We start from the raw sequence: 20,195 nt of genomic DNA on the forward strand, positions 1-20,195 counted from the left end.
GCAAAAATTGAATTCTATCTTGTCACTTTCAGTAGGAAAAGCGTTAACAATTAGCCTACAATAAGAACTAAATAATCATTAGAAAATCAAGCAATATATGTATAATAATGTATATAAATTCATATTTTCTAGAATTTGCAGTTGGTTAACAGGTTTTTTATGTGTGCATCTCTCGTAGCTGCATGTCTTCTAGGATGTGATTGGTTTGTTTGAGCTCAGTATTGTTTCAACTGCTTTTCACAGTAATGGAATGGACAAGTATGTACCGGGAAGTGGAGATGTGATCAGAACCATTGTTTTGTAGGCTCCGCAGTGTAGTGATTAGACAAGTACTGTTGTAAAGGAATTGGAAAACTAGTTAATTTGTTATATCATTACAAAACAAACCCAACTCATCAAGACATTTAAGATTAACATTTTTATTGTATGCCTAATTGACAGTATTCCTCTGCTTATGCAAACAGAGCCATTCAGCTTCACTGATGATACACTGCAAAGAATGTTTAGTGGCGTAGTACAATGTGAGATGAGATGTGCTCCGCTGTGTAAAATGAAACAAGCAGTCAGAGAAACTTTGGCGACTTGCAGTGCTTTTTCAAGTCACTTGTGAGGATTATCCCGATTATGGAATTTCTCCACGATTTCATAATCGTGAGTATTTTCCATCGCGATTAGTACTAACTTGGTCTATCGTCCCATCCCTAGTACTGACCACTGCAGACTGGGAACATTCCACAAGGGCTGCAGTTTTGGAGATGGTCTGACCCAGTCGTCTAGCCATCACAATTTGGCCCTTATCAAAGTTGCTCAGATCCTTACATTTGCCCATTTTTCCTGCTTCAAACATATCAACTTTGAGGACAGAATGTTAATTTGCTGCTTAATATATCCCACCCACTGACAGGTGCCATGATAATGAGATTATCAGTGTTTTTCACATCACCTTTCAGTGGTCATAATGCTATGGCTGATCCGTGTATAGCTTTAGTAAGCCATGCATGCTAAAACTATTAACTTTCTGTCCATCATGCTGAAGTTACAAATCAGTATTGGTAAGTAGGATGAATGTGCCCGCCCATGGAAATCAAATGCCCGTCCAACAGGTTTGTTCTAGCACCAGGCCTGACTGTTTGTTATGGAGAAAATAGGAGGTACTGGAAATCGTTGAACTGCTTTGTCTGTATTACTTATGGGAAGCAGGTTGCTTTAAAAAGAAATCAGAGATAACTGATCTCTATGGAGATTGCTAATATTACAGAGTTTGAGCATCTTGACCTTCAATATAAGGCCAAATTGAATTAGCTACAGAATCAACTAGATTAATTATTTGAGGAAAAGCCTAGAGGAGCTTTCATAAGGTCAAGAAAATGGTAGAAATTATATTTATTTAATCTGGAAAGAAAGAACAAGGGAATTGAATACAATTAGGAGACTAAAAATAAATAGGTGAACCTCTGAGCATGGATAACTGATTTAAGACTTGTGGCCAAGTTTTATGACATAATTGACATCATCTGACAACATTATTCTTTACTCTTTAGACATCAGTGAATGAGAAATTAAAACAAGTTGCTGTCAAGATCTGTCCATTATGGACATGTAATACAAGATTGCTTAATTAAGTGATAAGTCTCCAGGTTGTGATGGATTAACATCAGCATTTTACAAAATCTCAGAAAAAATGTGCTCTACTTTTTTACCTAACTTCTTCTAACTTCTCCTTTAAAAAAGAGATCTACTGTACCGATTTCTCTGAAACACGGATAGTTCGGTAATAAACCACACAGAATCTCTTATTTATTGACAATTTCATCCAGTCACACTGCTCAATAATGACATAATAACAACAGTAATAATAGGTAAAGCATGGCCTCAAAATTTAAGTCAGGGTGGAATAATATAGTTAATGGATGTCAATCAGGATTTAGGAAAGGGCACCATATATCTAACAATTCAAGGTTGGTGTTGGATTCAGTTGAATATTAGCTCAGATTCAACTTTATTGTCACTGAACAGTACAAGTACAGTACAACAAAATGCAGTTAGCATATAACCAGAAGTGCAAATAGAAGAGAGCATGGATAGGGAAGTACCTTAATACAAACTTGGCCGGAGAAGGATGCAGTCAATGAAATGAAGAGAAGATGAAACTAAACTCCACAAAAATACACTGCCCTACCCTCTGCCCTCACACAACACATACTCCTCCCCAGAGCCAAAAATATGCCTTCCCCCATTTTTCACCAGGTTGGGTTCGCCATACGAGACCATGACAGCAAACATACAGTCATACTGTAGCAACTCGAAGATTTCCAGTCAGTTACTTCATGCAAAAGATATGTGACCAAATATTAAACATTCAGTAGGTGCTCTGTTTATATGTCCCAATACGTGTGGTGCTCTGAAATAGTAAGATTAGATATAAAAGGTCTTGTTATTTCATCATCAAATAAATTCCTCCAAATAAATGCTGAGAATGTATACATTAACCTCATGGTAATGTCCCTTCATGGTCTCTCTCTTTTAGCCACTAGGCCAATATACATCCTTAATTGTTACATTCAAGTTGGAGTCATTTAGCAGACTTTATTATCCATAGCATCCAATACGGGCAATTAGGTGTATTCTTCCCAGGGACCATTTAAATACTAGGCTATCTACCATGCAGGAAGAGGAACGAAGGAGGACAAGAGCATGGGTCCTGTCAAAGACCAAATACACAAAGAGAGCCATAACAGCAAAGAGGAGTGGAAATAGATGAGCATTGAAATAATGGCTGGATAATTGGTCGTTGTCGTCAATATTCTCAAGACTTTCTGCACTAATGGTTGGTATTACTACAGCGAAAAGTCCGTCAAAGAGAAAGGTCAAGAAAGAGGGCGAGTAGTAAAGAGAGACAGATCCCCAAGATCTGTCCAACAAGAGAGGGGCAGCGAATGAAAAACCGAGGTAGAGCATGAGGTTGAAAAGAGAGAGAAACTGAGTGTAGACAGTTGAGTAGAAGGTTAGGAAGCAGAGGCCGGAAATTCACAACCAGAGCAGTTTATCTCAAAGTGCTTTTGGGATTTAGAAAAGAGGACTGCTGAGGGGGATTTTGGGAGAAGTACTGCTGAGGTGAATCTGTTTTGCTTGGCTTCAACAAAAGCGTCACTTCACTCAATTGAGGTTGACCCTGTGAAGAGAGGGAGAGGTATGTTTGAGGGAATACAAGGGCTAGGGAAACGTACTCCTGAACATAGAGACACATCGATCGACAAGGGGGGGAGCACTGAATCAAGTGTTGATTTGGACATCCCGTTAGCATTATCAATTATAAGGTGTTTTTATTTGTAAAGGTGTAATTTCTTTAACTTTATTGTTTTATGTTTTAGCAAAAACTCTCTTCTGTCTTTCCACATTTTCCTGTCATGCTTGGGTCCTGCTTCACCTCCACTCATGACAATAGGTTGTTTTGTGGTAGTTGGGTCCACAGCACGACTGGGTGACAGGTGTGTGTGTGTTTACATTCTCAGAAAGTATCTGTAAAGGTAGAACCCTTTTTGGTTACAGATAAAACAGTCTGTGGAAAGAGTTGTAAATGAAATCAGGGTTCTACCAACAACCGAAGTGGTTCTACCTTGAACAAAAAGGAATTAATTAGAACTAAACGTGGTCTACCTGGATCAATAGGGACAACCAAATAACCATTCTCAATCTATTATTCCTAAATGTATACAGATAAAGGGAAGGTACCAATAACAGTGTGACACTTATGATAAAGAATAGATATACCATTATAATGCAATACTTTATTTAAAAGACACAATCCTTCACTTTCCATACCTGTTCTAAATATCAGTATACAGCTTATCAATACGTCATATACTTAAACATATCTTAAATCAACAACACCGCCATGATCTGACAAAGTGTCTGTACAGATCTAATTTATTTTCCTAAATAAAATAAAAACATAGCTTAACAGTATTTTCCATTTCACAGCCAAATTGTTTCATCATTCAAGGAGAGTAGCCTGTATTGAAGAATATTTTCCCCTCTAACCAGACTGGCTCCTTTTTACAATTTCTTAAACAGTAATCTCTAGCGGCCAGACAAAGGAATCTGGTGCCATAAATCTTTCATAATACAACAGGATGAGCGTGATAACGAGCAGCATTAGTTCCGGTCCTTTGGATAAATCACAATTTCGCAGGTGTTAGCATCATCCAAATTGTGAAAGGTGAATGGGACATTTGGCACTTGGACGCTCATCATTTGAAAATAGAGAGGGTTAGAGCTCTTTGTTTCGGTTCAGATATCTAAACACGTATGGACCCAGAACTCATTTGAACACCTGCGATCTGACCAACAAAGGGACACATCAGTTGCAGGTTAACCAACCAAATTTTCACATGTACCTACTTCCACGCACTTACAGTATGTGTGGCTTGAAATTTGGAATGCAACATTTTACCTGGTTGTGTTGCAGTGTTGGTGCCTAATTCTGTCATGTTCTAGTTTCTGGTAAGAAGCACAGTTACATTGTGTGCCATCACAGTGTGAGAGTAATAGTCAGTGCCTGGTCTGGTCTCTCTGTCTCTAATATGTACACAAGAATGTGAGATTCATTATATACAGTAGACATAATAGGCAGTTAGTGCACAGCATCAATTCTCCAGGGTTACAGTAAGCCCCCTAGTTGTTGTTTCAATTACAAAGAGACAGGATGTGGGACACATTGTATATTTTGAACACAACAAAGTTGTAAGGATGTAGGCATACTGTTCGAGAATTTCCATTCATTCTGGCCAGCTACATCATTACCGGAGTATTGCTTGATAAAATTCTGAGAGTGTCCAATTATAGGATGATCTCTAAAAAAATATGGAAGGTATATGGTCACTATTATTATATTAAGGTTCACAGGCAGTTAATATTTCACTACAACGTTGCAGTATACTGTTTGTTTTTGACTCAGGTACAATTGCCATGACACAGCTTTATAAAGCATTAAAATAATGCTATGTTGCTTCCCGGAGGGGGTGCACATGTGTAATGGTATCCTTACTGTACTTTATACTGTATTTATTAGCTCTATCAAAACGATATATACATACATTTCCTAAATGAAAATCCAGAGGGGAAAATATGTGAACAGTGTGGTGTTGATCTGGGTGTGACACAGTGATAATCAGTAGTTGTCCCGCAAAAGCTAAGTCCCACTTCTTTTGGATCCATATGGGACCCACTTTGATGGACCACACAGACAGAGCAGTAATCATTTCCAACCCTGTGTCCAAAATGATTGAAGAATCCAGGGGAGACGATCTCTTGTACTTAAGCGCCGACAGAACTGGCGAAGTGAGTTGTCTACAATGTTGACGTCTGTCCATACGTCTTATCTTTATGGTACAGTGTGTGCACTTGTATTCAGCACTTCATTGTCTGTTTGTCTCGGCCTCTTTCCTTTGGTCTCCTTTTCCATCTCCCCCTCTCATGCTCTCTGTCGCTCTTCGTTAAAACCCAGTTGGCATTGTTGAATGGGAATCCTCCTTCAGTCCATTTGGCTTGTAGTCTATAGGCTCCTCTTTGCTCCTCTTTTTTCGTTCTTCCTTCCTCCCCTCCCCTCCCCTCCTCTCCTCCCTCCTTTCAAAGTCGATTCTGCGGTTACATATCTGGAGTGAGCAGGTCCTCCCGTAGATTCGCGTCGTGTCAGAGGAGGAGAGACAGAGAGACAGGGCTGCCAAATGGACGGAGGAGGGGATGAGCTAAGAGAGGTTTCCAAAGGAGGCTGGAGAGAGGGAAGGAGAGGGGGAAGATTCAATCATTATTTGGGTATGAATAGAAGAAAAACAGTAGGGGTTGAGGACTGAATGGGCATCACTGTCCAAGTGTCCTTCACACCATGATGTCCAACTCTAACACACACATACACGCATCAGAAATCTCAATCCTTGTGGGAACACACAAGAACAATATTCCTATTCAAAATCCTATTTACTCTTAACTTAAAACAAACCCTAAATCCACTGTTAATGTTTACCCTTAAAGATGAAAAACATGATATATTTGCCGGACTGCGTTGCCGACCAAGAAGAGCGAATATCTCTTACTGACTGACTGACTGACTACTCCTTGTTAAATTGCATAGTGGTTAGAGATGCGGACTCCCATGCAGGGGACCGGTGTTTGAGCCTTGCCACATTCAAAGCAAATTATGCATTAGGATTTGTTCAGGATAGACAAAAACTTTGCTGGATACAACCTTCAGTAGCTATGTTATTGTAAGCCTAAAATAAAATTGTTTACGGTTATATTCCGACTATTTCTGGTGGATTTTTGAACCAGAAATAGATTTACTACCCTTGGGCAGTAAAAGAGGAGGGGTTTCCACGATTCTCTCGTCATTTCACTTGACGAAAAAGTTAGTTATCGTCACCGTTATCGTCACAGTTATATTGATTGTTATTGTATCAATGTCATTCACGAATGAAAGAAAAACAAGCATTGTTGTGCCATGAAATTAAATCGCTTTGTCTCGCTAGCAATTGCTCAGATATGTCTTCTCTAAGTAGTAAGTAAGTAAAGACTAGTAGGCCTATTACTGGCTAATAAGCTGTTAAAACGTCCAGTGGCAAAAGCCATACAGTTCATAGCTGCTATTTGTGGTGGAAGTAAACTAAATAAGAAACGTTAGTCAGTTTAACACAATGCTTAATGGTGTCTTGCGAAATATTCAAACTTGGTGTGATGTTAATGCGTGACAAAATGATCTAATGTCGAGACGCTATATCGACACTCGGCATACGTTTAGCTTTGTGGTGTATTGGTGGTGTATTGGTCACATGGGAGACCCCAGTTTGAATCCGGTGAGGGCAACAACATTCATCCCTTTTAATTGCAGGCTGGCCGAATTAGGCTTGCCTGGTTCTTTTTCTAGTTTTCACATGGGGACCAGCAAAAATATTTTTGGTTCCAACCAGGATTGTACAATGTGTATAGACAGTCAGCGAGTCCATCCATGCCCTCTCTATCATGTCTGCCAACAAGCCAGGTTCATTAATAATTATTTCAGAAACATAAGTCTGCAATGTCAAACAAGAATCTTTGATTTTAGAAGGATATGGTATAACTTATAAATGCGTCATGTACCCAGAACTGGAATATCCACTAGTTTCACTTCAGTGTTTGAAAGTAAAAGTGTACAAATAGCCCAAACATGGTTGAAACTATAATTCTTATTTCATGAATGGTCAGCCCTTGCATCCATAGAACTTAACTGTGTGGTTACTTTTCTCAAGCCCCATCCATTAGCTTTTAAGAAGCAGGGATAGGGACCTGACTGTTCACATTATGAGAGTTTCATTGAGATGAAATTATTTTAGCTTTAAGATTTGCGGCAGCAATAATATTATTTTATAAAGTAACCTTTATGAAAATCTGAGAAATTCCTGCATTGCGTATACATTGCGTTGCCCAATGTGTGTTGTAACCAATGTGTATTGTAATCATGTAAAAGCTAACCTAAGAGGTTCAACAGTTCAAAAGACACAGCCTAATAACAAATGAATGCTGAATACGCTGAACAACATAAACAACGTAAAGATACAGCCAAATAGTTAATAGCCAAAATGTAGAAAAATACTCCTTAGGGCATGGAGATGTATCTTCTACGCTATTGTCCATGACATTTAAATTGTGTAGGTGAGGTCTCAATAAAGCTTATTTTTTGACCTATTGTAAAGCTCTATGATTAGTCACAAAAAATGTGTTAATATGAAAACGTTAAATTACAAACAAAAACCTTAAATATTTACAAAGAAATCTAGATTTTGCTTTGAAGAGCAAAAGAAAACCCAAAGATGTTGAAAAGTTGATGTTGAAAGATTTTGAAGTTTGGCATTATCCCAACCACATTATAAGGAGGTAAGAAAAGTGCCCTGTCTCTAAGACTAAGATAGATCTAACATGACCTTGGACTGAAACCTGAGATAAGAACCCAGGGAGAAACTCTGGTAGTTGTTAAGAACAGAAAGTCTGATGGGATTGAGGGGGTGGCTTGAGATTTACTCAGGTACAGAGTGACTATCTTTTAGATTTTCAGAGCTCCCTAGAGATGAACCAGAAGCTGGGGAGAGGAAGAGAGAAAGGGACAGACTGTTAGTTTTGTTCAGGAATGACAGGGTGCTTGAGACAGGAAAAACACACACAGACAGACAAAGTAAAAAACGTAAAGGGCAACTAAGCTGATTTGACCTTCTTTTCGTTCTTGCTCATTAAAAAATGCAGCTGCCATGACAGAAGCCAAACGAGAGTTGTCTTTGGGGAGTGGTTTGCAGTGGGTTTCTGGTGAATTGGATAGGGAAAGATCTGAATTACATACTCCTTGCATCATCTCTCCTAGTCTCTTTCTCAAACCCCATTGGATGTAAAAAAAAAACATAAATCCCTCCCATCTAGCCTTCTCCAATGAGGAGACAAGGAGATTGGAAAGAGGATGCAAGGAGTAGGCAATTGAGATCTTCCTTGTATGCAGTTTTTGCCAGTTCAGCTTCAGGTTACTCCATTAGTTGAGCTTTCTCCATTAGTTGAGCTTACTCCATTATGTCTGTGCCTCCAGGTGAGGGCATCTGTTACTTACAACCTTTCCCTATCATGTCACAAAACTCTATTTAAATAAATCATAAATTATCCTACTTACAGTTGATAGTCAACTTTCACCCTAGAATAAATGTTTCATACTCAAATCAATGCCTGGTACGTTGTTTTAATGTAGACTAATTTGTCTTTTGTTTCAGTTAATCAGTCCTCCGTTAAAAGTGTATTATGCGATTTAAGAAACAAGGAAACATAATTTATAGCCCTGCTGATTGCGGAAGAAAACTGAGTGAGAAAGTAAGAGAGACAGGATGAAAGGGCCCCTGAGCAAATTAGTGTTTTGATTGAAAATGTAATGTTCTTTCTAATTCTGAGCCTGTCAGGCTTTCTGCCTTAGTGAATTCACATTTTACCTGCCGTTCAGTTAACCGTGAAGGCAGGCAGACAGACAGACAGACAGACAGACTGGCAGTCCGTTGGATCTGCGTGCAGCGGTGCACTAGTCCATGGAAGACCGGAATATCAGAGGAATGTTCCAACATAGCGACAGGGTTACCACAGCATTTCCCGAAAAACCAAGCAGATGGCATATTCCATGCAAGCACGCCTCAGGCACATACCAGTTTTACTTACTCCAACATCTTCTGAGGACAGAAAGAAATGTGATTGGTACCGGCGAACACCCAATCGAAAAGGTAGAGGAGGCGGTGCTCATGAACACTTCAAATTACATCAAGAAGTGTGCAATTCTGCTAATGCCTGCGAAAGAGTAAAAAATGTCATGAGCACTGCTCTCTCCTCTCCAGTTTTATTGAATGTTCGCCTGAAAAATTTAATTTATTTCTGCCCTCAGAAGATGTTGGAGCAAGTAAAACTGGTATGTGCCCTCACACACACACACACACCCCTCACAGGAAGTAAGAGCTTGAGGGAGGAAGGGGAAATCGACAGATACTTTACTGCGGAGGGGGGATATCAAGCCAACTGAGTGGATTACATTATCTAATGAATCTACCGCTGGTTGAAAGAAAGAAATTCCACTTTGGTCCTCTGGTCAGACCAGATGTTACAGCTAGTGGAAACACACACACATTTTATGTTTTACTCAACAAGTCAACAATTTTGCCCTAATCAACAATCATAATAATAATTCTCACCTCTACTGTAACAATTACCCTAAGCCTAAAACAGTATTTTTCCTAATAGGAACTGGTGTGATGTCAACACAAGGTAAAAAAATATCCTTGTTTTATTATCTTTGAATGTATACTAAAATGCGTGTGTATATACACACCTACACACAAACATTTCTAATAGGCCACAAATCAAATGTTCCATTAAAAAAGTACATCCCATTTGTACAGCGTCTGTATGCAAGGAGACCTAAGGTCCACACCGCGTGGGGACACATCACTGTTGCCACAGAGCGGTACCTTGCGAGCTGCTTCCACCTTGACTTATGCAGGCCTGCCATTTAAAGGCCACCTACTGTCAGCCTGTGAACATGGCCCAGACTGTCGAATAATCACCCACAGACCATAGGCGCAAAGAGAGGTGCAAACCTTTTAAAAATTCATGAAGTCTCCACTAGCGCATTGTAGTTTCGATATTCTTTTAGGTAAGGATGGAATTAGAATATCCAAGGAAAAGAGTGTCTCTAAAAGGAAAGTTATAAAACACATGTAACTTGTTGTTTTACTTGGCAAACATGCAGTCTGAGAGGGATAATCAGGCTCTTACATGCAAAACTAACCTTGACCAAGAATTAAACATGAATCAAAGAGGTCGGCAGAGAACACATTCATGGCCTAAAATCCAAAACCCAAGACAAGGTGAGAAAAGGGGGCATGGCCAACACAAAAAGACAAAAAGGTGGGGTTTATCTCCAGTAAAACCCTAAAGGTCAGGGAACACTGCAGCGATTCCTTGTCGTCACTTGGCTTTCATTTTCCCTCTGATCACTAAGTCATGCTGTGCTCATGTTGTACTTTGTAGACACCCACGGCTAGCGCTTAGCCTTTAGCGATTGGCCTCCCTCATTCGCTGGACACCATTTGTGACCAATCAGACAGAAGGAGCAGAAACTGCTAGCAAAAGTGATGGGAGGGGAACTTTGTATTTCTTGCACACTCACTAGACATAGCTTCTACGTAGCATTCGCTGCTGAGATTGTCCACTCTGATTGTGATGATCTCAAATCGGGACCCGTCTGAGAGAGGTGGTAATTGCCCAAGCATTTGAGCACAAACCACGCGGCTATATATGTATACACCGAACAGCCATTGCATTACTGACAGGTGAAATGAATAACACTGATACCCTCGTTTCCATGGCACCTGTCAGTGGGTGGGATATATTAGGCAGAAAGTGAACATTCTGTCCTCAAAGTTGATATGTTAGAAGCAGGAAAAATGGGCAAGCGTAAGAATCTGAGCGAATTTGACAAGGGTCAAATTGTGATGGCTAGATGACTGGGTCAGGGCATCTCCAAAACTGCAGCACTTGTGGGGTGTTCCCGGTCTGCCGTGTTCAGTACCTATCAAAAGAGGTCCAAGGAAGGAAAAGCGGTGAACTGGCGAAAGTCATCGGCGGCCAAGGCTCTTTGATGCAGGTTGGGAGGGAAGGCCGGCCCATGTGGTCCGATCCAAAAGACGAGCTACTGTAGATCAAATTCTTGCAAAAGTTAATGCTGCTACTGATAGGAAGGTGTCAGAACAACTGTACCACTGCCAAAAGCGCCTACAATGGGCATGTGAGCATCAGGACTGGACCACTGTGCAATGGAAGAAGGTGGCCGTTTTCTTTTACATTACATGGATGGCCTGGTACATGTGTTGCTTACCTGGAGAACACATGGCACCAAGATGCACTATGGGAAGAAGGCAAGCTGGCAGATGCAGTCTGATGCTTTGAGCAATGTTCTGCTGAGAAACCTTGGGTCCATTCATGTGGATGTTACTTTGACACATACCACCTACCTAAGCATTGTATTCCCTGACCGCATTTTGGCCTCTTTCAGCAGGATAATGCGCAATGCCAAAAAGCTAAAATGCTTAAGGAATGGTTTGAGGAACACAATGAGTTCAAAGAGTTGACTTAGCCACAACATTCCCCAGATCTCAGTCCAATCGAGCATCTGTGGGATGTGCTGGACAAACCGGTCCGATCCATGGAGGCCCCACCTCGCAACTTACAGGACTTAAAGGATCTGCTGCTAACGTCTTGGTGCCAGATACCACAGCACACCTTTAGAGGTCTAGCGGAGACCATGCCTCGATGGGTCAGTGTAGATTTGGCGGAAAAGGGGGACCTACACAATATTAGGCAGGTGGTCATAATATTATGGCTGATCAGTGTACATGCATAATATTAGGCAGGTGGTCATAATATTATGGCTGATCGGTGAATGCGCCCTTAAGAGGAGCATTAGGTTAGTAGGCAGGGATAAAGGCCACGTAAGCACTAATGACACACGGTCAAAAACAATATTGTTCCCTAGCCGTTCCCTCATTGCTTGGTTAGTTTGTTGAGCGACAAGCTTTGTTGCTGTTATCATTTTGCAACAGAAGTAATATGGCTCTGTGCCTTGGGTGATTCTCAATCACGGTGTTGTCGTGGGCATGTGATCCGCCCTCATGTAGACAAGTCATCTGCTGCAGGGAGTCAGGAGAGAAGGCAGCTCTGAGGATGTCCATTCAACCCAACCCGCTGTTTGTTTTGGTTCTTCGGTGCTTTACAACCCACTGAGCAACATAATTTGAAAGATGTCCTTTCAAAATCTTTTTAACAGTCTTGCTAGCAGACAAACTTCTGCCTGCGCAATCTTGTTGGTGTAAAGGTCTGAGGAAAAAATGATGTTGAAAGAAGAAGAAGAAAATACATTTTTTTTTTTTTTAGGACAGATGTTTAAAAAACACTGGACTGAAAAATGTAGAAAGAAGAAAGTGGTTGTAAGGCAGAGCAGTGTCTCAGTAATGTAGCATCCTTTTAATGATATTACGATCAGCCACCCTCCTCTAAAAATCTAAATGCATTCCTTTCTGTCAAATCATTGAGATATTTGAGTAACAGTAAGATCAATATTTAATATAATGTTCATTTCTGTCAGATGAATCTGAAATGACAGTGTGTGATGCAAGTCGACAGTTAAAGTCTCAGGCTGCTATCCAGCATCTTAAAATAATTACAGGACAGCATAGAGGGGCTATCTCTGGTGACTGGATCAGCTGCAGGATGTTTGTGTGTGGGGTGGGGGTGGGGGTTGGGGGGGGTGAGTGGTGGACTAAAAATCCCTGCAAGGATACTAAAACAAGGAAAACTTGACCTTGTGAAGACATTTTGCTAGTCCCCATGAGGAAAAGGGCTGCATTTTCATTACTAGGTTTATGCGGAAAAGTAAAAATTAGGGATCAGGAGTTAAATGCAAATGTTCAGGTAAAGTTAGTTATTTGCGGTTACAGCTAGGGAAAATCACATTTTACTCTCACAAGGATAGCAGTGTCTTCAAGTGTGTGTGTGTGTGTGTGTGGAGTACCAACATGAGACCAGCTGACAGAGAGCTGACAGGTGTATCTGAAGCCCCTGTTAAACCTTACACACTCCTTCCCTCCATTTTAATTATCCTAACACCTAACAAACACCACACCCCTCATCAGCCCTTTCTCACATTGAGCCTGTCTTCACTTCCATTCCCCATCTCTCCTTCACACCTTTTCCTCTCTACATCCTTTCATCACCTCTCAATTCCACCCCCCCCCCCCCCACATACACACACCCACAACCTTGGTTTTCAGGTGTTTTACGGGGCACTCAATTAGTTGTCTTTGATAGGACACAGTTAAGGCCTGTTGAACTGGGAAATTGCATTTGCCCCTCTATTAATAGAAATCCCAGACACAGCATTTTAATTTTCCCTATCTCTTGCTATCTGTCTGTCTCTCTCTCTCTCTCTCCTGTTTCCTTCTGTCACTCTCCCTCTATATCTCCTTCTATTGCTCTTTCTCCCAAAGTCTTAAGGTAGGTGCCCAGCAGAGAGCTCACACCATATCCACTTGAGTTCTAGATGATTTCCCACATCCCCCTGTGAATTCTTGCTAGGGTTTAATCTACAGGCTAAGGCTCTAGGGATGGGTTCCGTCAGTACTAGGCAAACCATTCTGAATAGAGTGTACACTAATACTTGCCACAGTTTTGTGTAGAATAGCTGGTACTGGACAAATCTGGCTTCAGCTTAACGATACAGACATTCACCACACATCTAGTGACGAGAGGTTTGAACATTCTCCAGCCATCCCCAAGAAGAAGATGGCAGGCTGGATCACGTGCAGCATCATGTGTTTAATTGCAGGAGATGACATTTAAAACTGCAAATGTTTCACTCAGCCAACCAGAGGTGTGTGAACCATTTGGGGATGCATGGGTTTATGAGGTGGGGGTTTGTTACTACGCCAATAAATAAAAAATCCCATCTGGAAAGTTGCCTCCTAGCTGGGAAATGTAAGCGGACCTTACACAATAGTATGAGTAGGCCCAGTCTAGTTGGTTAAAATAGAGATCAAGACATTAGAAGCTGAATCCAAGGTCAGCACACAATGGCCATTGATTGGGGAATAACGGTTCGTATGGAACACCTTTTTCACACACACACACACACACGCGCACACACACACACACACACACACACACGTTACAGTTCTTGTGACCCCTTACATAGCCCTTACCTTAAAGCTACCCACCCCCAGGAATCTTAAATGACCGTGAAAGTCTACCCCACCTCACTACCTTTTCACATTTTGTTGTGTTAGTGCCTTAGAGTTCCATGCATTTAAATTAGCATCCTCCTACCACTTATCTACACTCTATACTCCACACTTCTAATTATTTTTGTATTATTTGTTGATTATTATGAAATTACCTTTTAAAAATACAAAACAGAAATATATAATTGGATTAGTAGTACCCCCTACATTAGGGAGCATGGATGGCTGGCAATCTTACTGCCACATATTTTTTTTTACTGGATTTGGGTAAGGACTCTGTCTGGGTCAGTCAAGGACAATTCCCTTTATCATTCCATAGCCACTACACTGAATCTTTGGCTGTGTGATTTTGTTTTTTGTCATGCTGAAAGGTGAACTTGAAACTTGAAGTTTTAAATGACTTGTAAAAGTTGCAAGTTTTCCACCGGCGTGTGTAAACTTTCTATGGGCACTATACATTTTAAACAAGCCTAAACTCCTAACCTTTAACAACTAACCCTTTGATTCCTAGCCCCTAAGGCTAATACAGCCATTTTCGTTTGTGAGGATGTCCTTACTTAAACACATTTTCCAAGGTTTCCTGTACTGTGGACTTTAGGAAATCATAAGTATAATGAACCTAGACCACAGACAAACTCCTCACCTCTGCTGAGCAGCTGCAGGTTACGAACCTCCTCTCTGACCTGCAGCTGAAGCACCTGCTGTAGAACCTCCTGTCTCAGTGTCTCTTGGACGATGCCCATCCTCTCTAGCTTCTCCCCGTTCAACCTCAGCAATGCTCGTCCTAGAGGAAAGGGGATTGAAGGGGAGACCGACAGACAGAAAGAGGGAGAGATACAAACTTAGAACTGGTATAGTGGTTGTGCGTGAAACTCCCTCAGACTAAACTGTCCTTATAAACTTGTACCGCCGAATAGTAGATTTTGGGTGGCATTGACTGGTAGACCGTGGGAGAATGGAGGTCCTGGGCTTTTGATTAAGGTGAATCCGGATGACTCTCCCTAAGCAGGCGGCATGACTTCTATTACGCAGGCAGGGTATTTCCTTTGTGTGTTTTGGCTTTTGATTTGCTTGTGTTGGCGCTCATAATGTTCGACCCGCTAATTCAGTGACAACTGTTCAGTATCCTGTCATATATGTTTCACGTTTCGCACCAGGAAACATTGCTGCTCTTGTAATAGCCAACAGGGATTCGAATATACTTAAACGGCGATGCTTTTACTGTGTTTTCTCCAATTTACACACAAATCGGCAAAATTAATAACAGACAGGAGGATGGTTAAGTGAGGTTGATTCAGCCGGACGATTTCCTAAGGATGTTTTAACTAGAACTCTGTGTTTTTAAAGCCAGTAGGGCCCCTCACATTTAACATACCATTACCCACAGTAAGAATAATACTTTAAACAGGGAGAGAGAGGGCAGGGGCACGCATACTTCATTATACACACACACACACACACACACACACTCGGGTGGTGGGGTCTTGTCCTTCAGTTGTTCAGAGAGTGTGGAAATCCATCATCTGTATAACAGCCCAATGGGAGGTCTACCTGGTAATTAGACACATTACTCATAACGTTAGCTCTGGTTATCAACGCATCTATTCTCATTACCCTCTCTGGATGTAGACACGCCTCAAAAACCCAGCGTAGACATACGCACACACATTCACACTCAGGGCTACACACACACACACACACACACACAAGCAGTCACAGTGACAAAACAAACTAAGCTCATGATCTCAGAGCTGTTGGAGAAATCCAACTAATCTCTTCCTCCAGGAGGCAGTATCCATCTGGTGACACACCTTCCAGAACTTTCTGCCCACACACTTGGTTCTACCAAGAACCAATTTTATTTCAAATACAATATAATATATACATTATATACATACACCACCATTTGTTTTGAAATGTCTGACTTTTTGTGATCAGACACACACTGTGTCAATTGATCCTACTTGAGATGTCTCTTGAAGTTAATTCTATAAATGCTATCAATTAGGCCTGTTACATAACCCATTTTTTTGGTTTCTACATAGCACTCAAAACCATCACGTAATATTGTGTTTTGAAGCAGGCTACTATCTCACATGTGGATTTTCAGAATTCTTTGTTTCAATTGTTTGCATTTTTTTTCATGTCTGTTGATTGGTACATTGTAAACTACTTATACTTATTGTGACTGAGGTCATACCAGTTTCATTGTTATTTAGTCATGTTACTCAATATTCCTTAATTTGGCAATCATTCTGAATGCATATTCCAATTGTTGGATATCCTCACTTGCTGGATTTCAACAATATTTCCACATCACTTTGTAAGTCAGGATAATGTGACTTGTAGGTCTGATGTAGCATTTGACCCAGGGTTCCCTATAAGAGAGTTGTGAAAGATGTTTGCAAACCACATGAAAGCACAATCAATTATTTTTAATTTAAGACTAAAAGTGATACAAGTGTGATACATTTGTAGTTTTGTACAAAAAATCTGAACATATTTGAAATAATAGTGAAATGAAAGTGATAAAAAAGAACTGTAATATGTAATGTACTCAGAAAGTTACATTTGAAAGGTCAATAAGGCTGGTGGAAAAATGTGTAGAGCATTATAGAATATATATTTTTATAGTTTTTAGTATAATAGCTAATAGAGTTCTTAGGTAGAATCCTTCATAGAGCATTCAATAAAGAATCTATAGATGATAAAAACATTCTAGGCGGAACCATATATTGGAGTACATTTATGTGCATGCATGAATTTACCAATAAATGTAATTCTGATAGAGGGTTCAATGTAGAACTGACCATGGTTCCCCTAACAGGGAAAAAAACCCTGATATGATTCTATAAATGTTTTTCCTAGGAGAGTCCCGCTAAAAAAGCACATCCAAGGAGACCAAAAACCAACCAATGAGCCACTGCTTTCCTCTCTCTCTCTCAGTCTCTCTCTCTCTCACTCACTCTCAGTCTCTCTCTCTCACTCTCTCTCAGTCTCAGTCTCTCTCTCTCTCACTCTCAGTCTCTCTCTCTCACTCTCTCATTCTCACTCTCTCTCAGTCTCTCTCTCACTCTCTCACTCTCAGTCTCTCTCTCTCACTCTCTCTCATTCTCACTCTCTCACTTTCTGTTGGACAAGAGCCTGGGATATCCCCTTGATGACACTGCTTAAACCAGCTCCCCGTTTCATCCCAGCCCCACCCCATTGTCAGTACAGACCTGTCTGTTCTACTAACCTTAATTCTATAGGGGATGGGCAGGAGGCGTAGGACCAGCCAGACCAAGACAGGATGTTATTGACCCATATAATGATGGATGTCTGGAGGACACGTACAATGCCAGTAAACACATACACTCCACTGAAGAGCAGACTACTTACGCTTCCTTTCATTATGAAAGACCCGGGCGGAGTGCATGAGAGAGACCAGGACAGAGAGAGACTGGGAAAGGAAGCAATATGGAGAGAGAGAAAGGGACATTGAGGGTGAGAGAGAGAGAGACAGAGAGAGATGATAGAGAGAGAACACAGTTCCATTGCTTTGTACCACCAGGAGACAAATGGATTGGTTAACAGAAATAATGGATGTGTGTGTGTGTTTCTCAGGGGGTTGTTCTGTGCCCTATGAGGGATTGTGTTCTTCTTTAACCTACTTCTCATGGTTGAGATGGTTTCAACCATCCACCACACACATACACACTTACAACCTCAGCACAACTCTCTCACTCCCTCCCCAGTCAGTGCATCTCCATTTCCTGCCCCCAGAAGCACAGTGTCCTAGAAAAGCACTGCCCTTGGTTCCTTTATGTACAAACTAGACAAAGCAGACGAACAGAGCTCCAATCCAATTCCCCTCCGACAGACTTAATGCAGAGGCTAACAGTGGCCTGAAGATAGGGATACCATAGCCCTCGGACAGAACTAGACAATGAAGGGGAACGAGAGATTAAAACCTTCTGCAGTTTCAGTGGAAAAGGGCCCGTTCAATCCACCACTTCAGCAAAACTTTCTGAAGGCAAAAGGTAGACGGTCCCGACACGATCGCAACAATGGCAACACTTAACTACAAATTCAACTCAAGCTCTGTTACTCAGTTCATATAATACCCCCTGGTAACTTACTACAGCATCAAATCATCAAGGCCCTTTTTCTTTAGGCCTACATATTAAATGTTTGAAATATTTCAGAGACCGCGGCTGGCGCACACCTCTCTAGGCCCTCCCATGGCTTCAACGCTAACACGCATTCCTTTTGATTGCTGAGGAGATTAATTGAGTTGCCATAAGCTCTATCCAAAGATAATTGTTCCTTGATTGCGAACGCTCAACTTAATTGTCATCCAAATAATTGTAAAACTACAATATTGTCATCTGTTTTACCACAGGTTTTCAGAGAGGTTGAGCATACTGAGATGTTTTTGAACCCTGCCAAAAAGTGTGACATATTTCTTCCATTTTCTTTGTGCGTGTGTCTAGGGGCATTGCGTGGGAACGTGTGTTTAAAAAAGCAACGTACAATATGTTGTTTGTTGGGTTGATATTACGGTTGAGTTTCGAAGGGTTCCAAAACCTCAGAGCACTTGGTAATTACATACAGCTACAGTCCATGTGGTTGGACAGATAAAAATGTACGTCTCTTAAAGAGTATTCATTTGGGTTCAGTGATAACAATGCCAACGGGGGTCCCACAAATGGTGAACAGGTTGACTCAGCACCCCCCACGGTGGACGAGTGGATGTCAGACATGGTTGCCCTGTCTTGTCACGCTTTGACATCTCTTCACACTAGGTCAACCGCCTACAATCTCACGTGTAGTGACTGGCTAGGTAATGCCCTCCTCCCTTCCTTTGTGCGTATGCTGGAAAATCTTACCAATCCAGCAGTGTGATAAGAAGTAGTGTGTCTTGGAGAGATGTGCATGGGAGGACACATATCTCCATCTTCGACTCTCCCAAACCTGCTATGGATTGGATGCAGTGAGGAATATTTTTGGACAGGTAGCGACGGGAGGACCAGATTTGTTTGTGCAGTTTCCTATTTTCTCCGGCTTGGGTTTCACATGAACGAGTACCACCGGTCGCTCAGCCATCAATCACGACTGATCCCCTGGCTGTGACCACTCTCCAAGTTGGGATTTGCAAAAACCACATTTTCCATTTCAAACGTACATACTTGTACAACACTTGATTTGATGAAAGCATAGACAAGCTGATCTTCTATTTATTCCTCTGCTTCCCTGGCAATGATGCCTGTAGCTTCAACTCTTTAATGAGACACTGTGTCTCCCGCTGAGACCTCACGTGTAATAGAATATACTGTATAAATATAATACAGTTGAGCTTCTGTTGCTAGTATAGTTGCAACAATCACTTGAGGGGGAATTTGTAACCCAGAGGCATTCAGACACTCTGAGGACTCTTATTGCTATATTTATAGAGACCGGATGTCCTCACAAGTACAGTAATCCACATGAAGTTATGACAAGTGAGTACATTTTGACAGTCCTCACTTTTATAAATGGCTTTTTCAAGATTAAAGTCAAGGTTAGGGTCTAGGCAAGGTTTAGGGTTAGAAAGTTTAGGGTTAAGGTTAGGCATTAAGAGTTGTGTGGGAGGGGTGTAGATTTTGTTATTGAGGGGTTTTGGCGGTCACCTTTAAGGTTAATGTTAGGGTTAAGGTTAGAGAGAATAGGATTTTTAATGGAAATACATTATGGCCCCAGAAAAGTACTCCCAAGTATAGTAAGACAAGTGTGTGTGTTTGTGTCAAGGTGCAGGGCGACTGTGTGAGTGGTGGCTGGCCCTGCGGCTTCCAAAAGCAATCTGTTCTCTACGAGTAGCTCTGAAAGGGACCTGCTTCA

The 20,195-nt window shown here is 41.2% G+C and overlaps 1 protein-coding gene across 1 annotated transcript in view; it reads right to left on the reverse strand.

The window, feature by feature from the left end:
* Positions 1 to 3,768: 3,768 nt before the first annotated feature.
* The window catches only part of samd10b (sterile alpha motif domain containing 10b), a 56,892-nt gene continuing 40,465 nt past the window's right edge, over positions 3,769 to 20,195 (reverse strand). Inside the window, exons 4-5 of the mRNA XM_010875824.3 lie at positions 14,980 to 15,120; positions 3,769 to 5,770 (exon numbers count right to left, since the gene is read on the reverse strand). Of these exons, the coding sequence (XP_010874126.1) occupies positions 5,748 to 5,770; positions 14,980 to 15,120 (164 nt within the window). The 3' untranslated portion in view covers positions 3,769 to 5,747. The remainder of the gene's footprint in view (positions 5,771 to 14,979; positions 15,121 to 20,195) is intronic.

This window comes from Esox lucius, chromosome 12 (genome assembly GCF_011004845.1).
Source record: "Esox lucius isolate fEsoLuc1 chromosome 12, fEsoLuc1.pri, whole genome shotgun sequence".
NCBI lineage: Eukaryota > Metazoa > Chordata > Actinopteri > Esociformes > Esocidae > Esox > Esox lucius.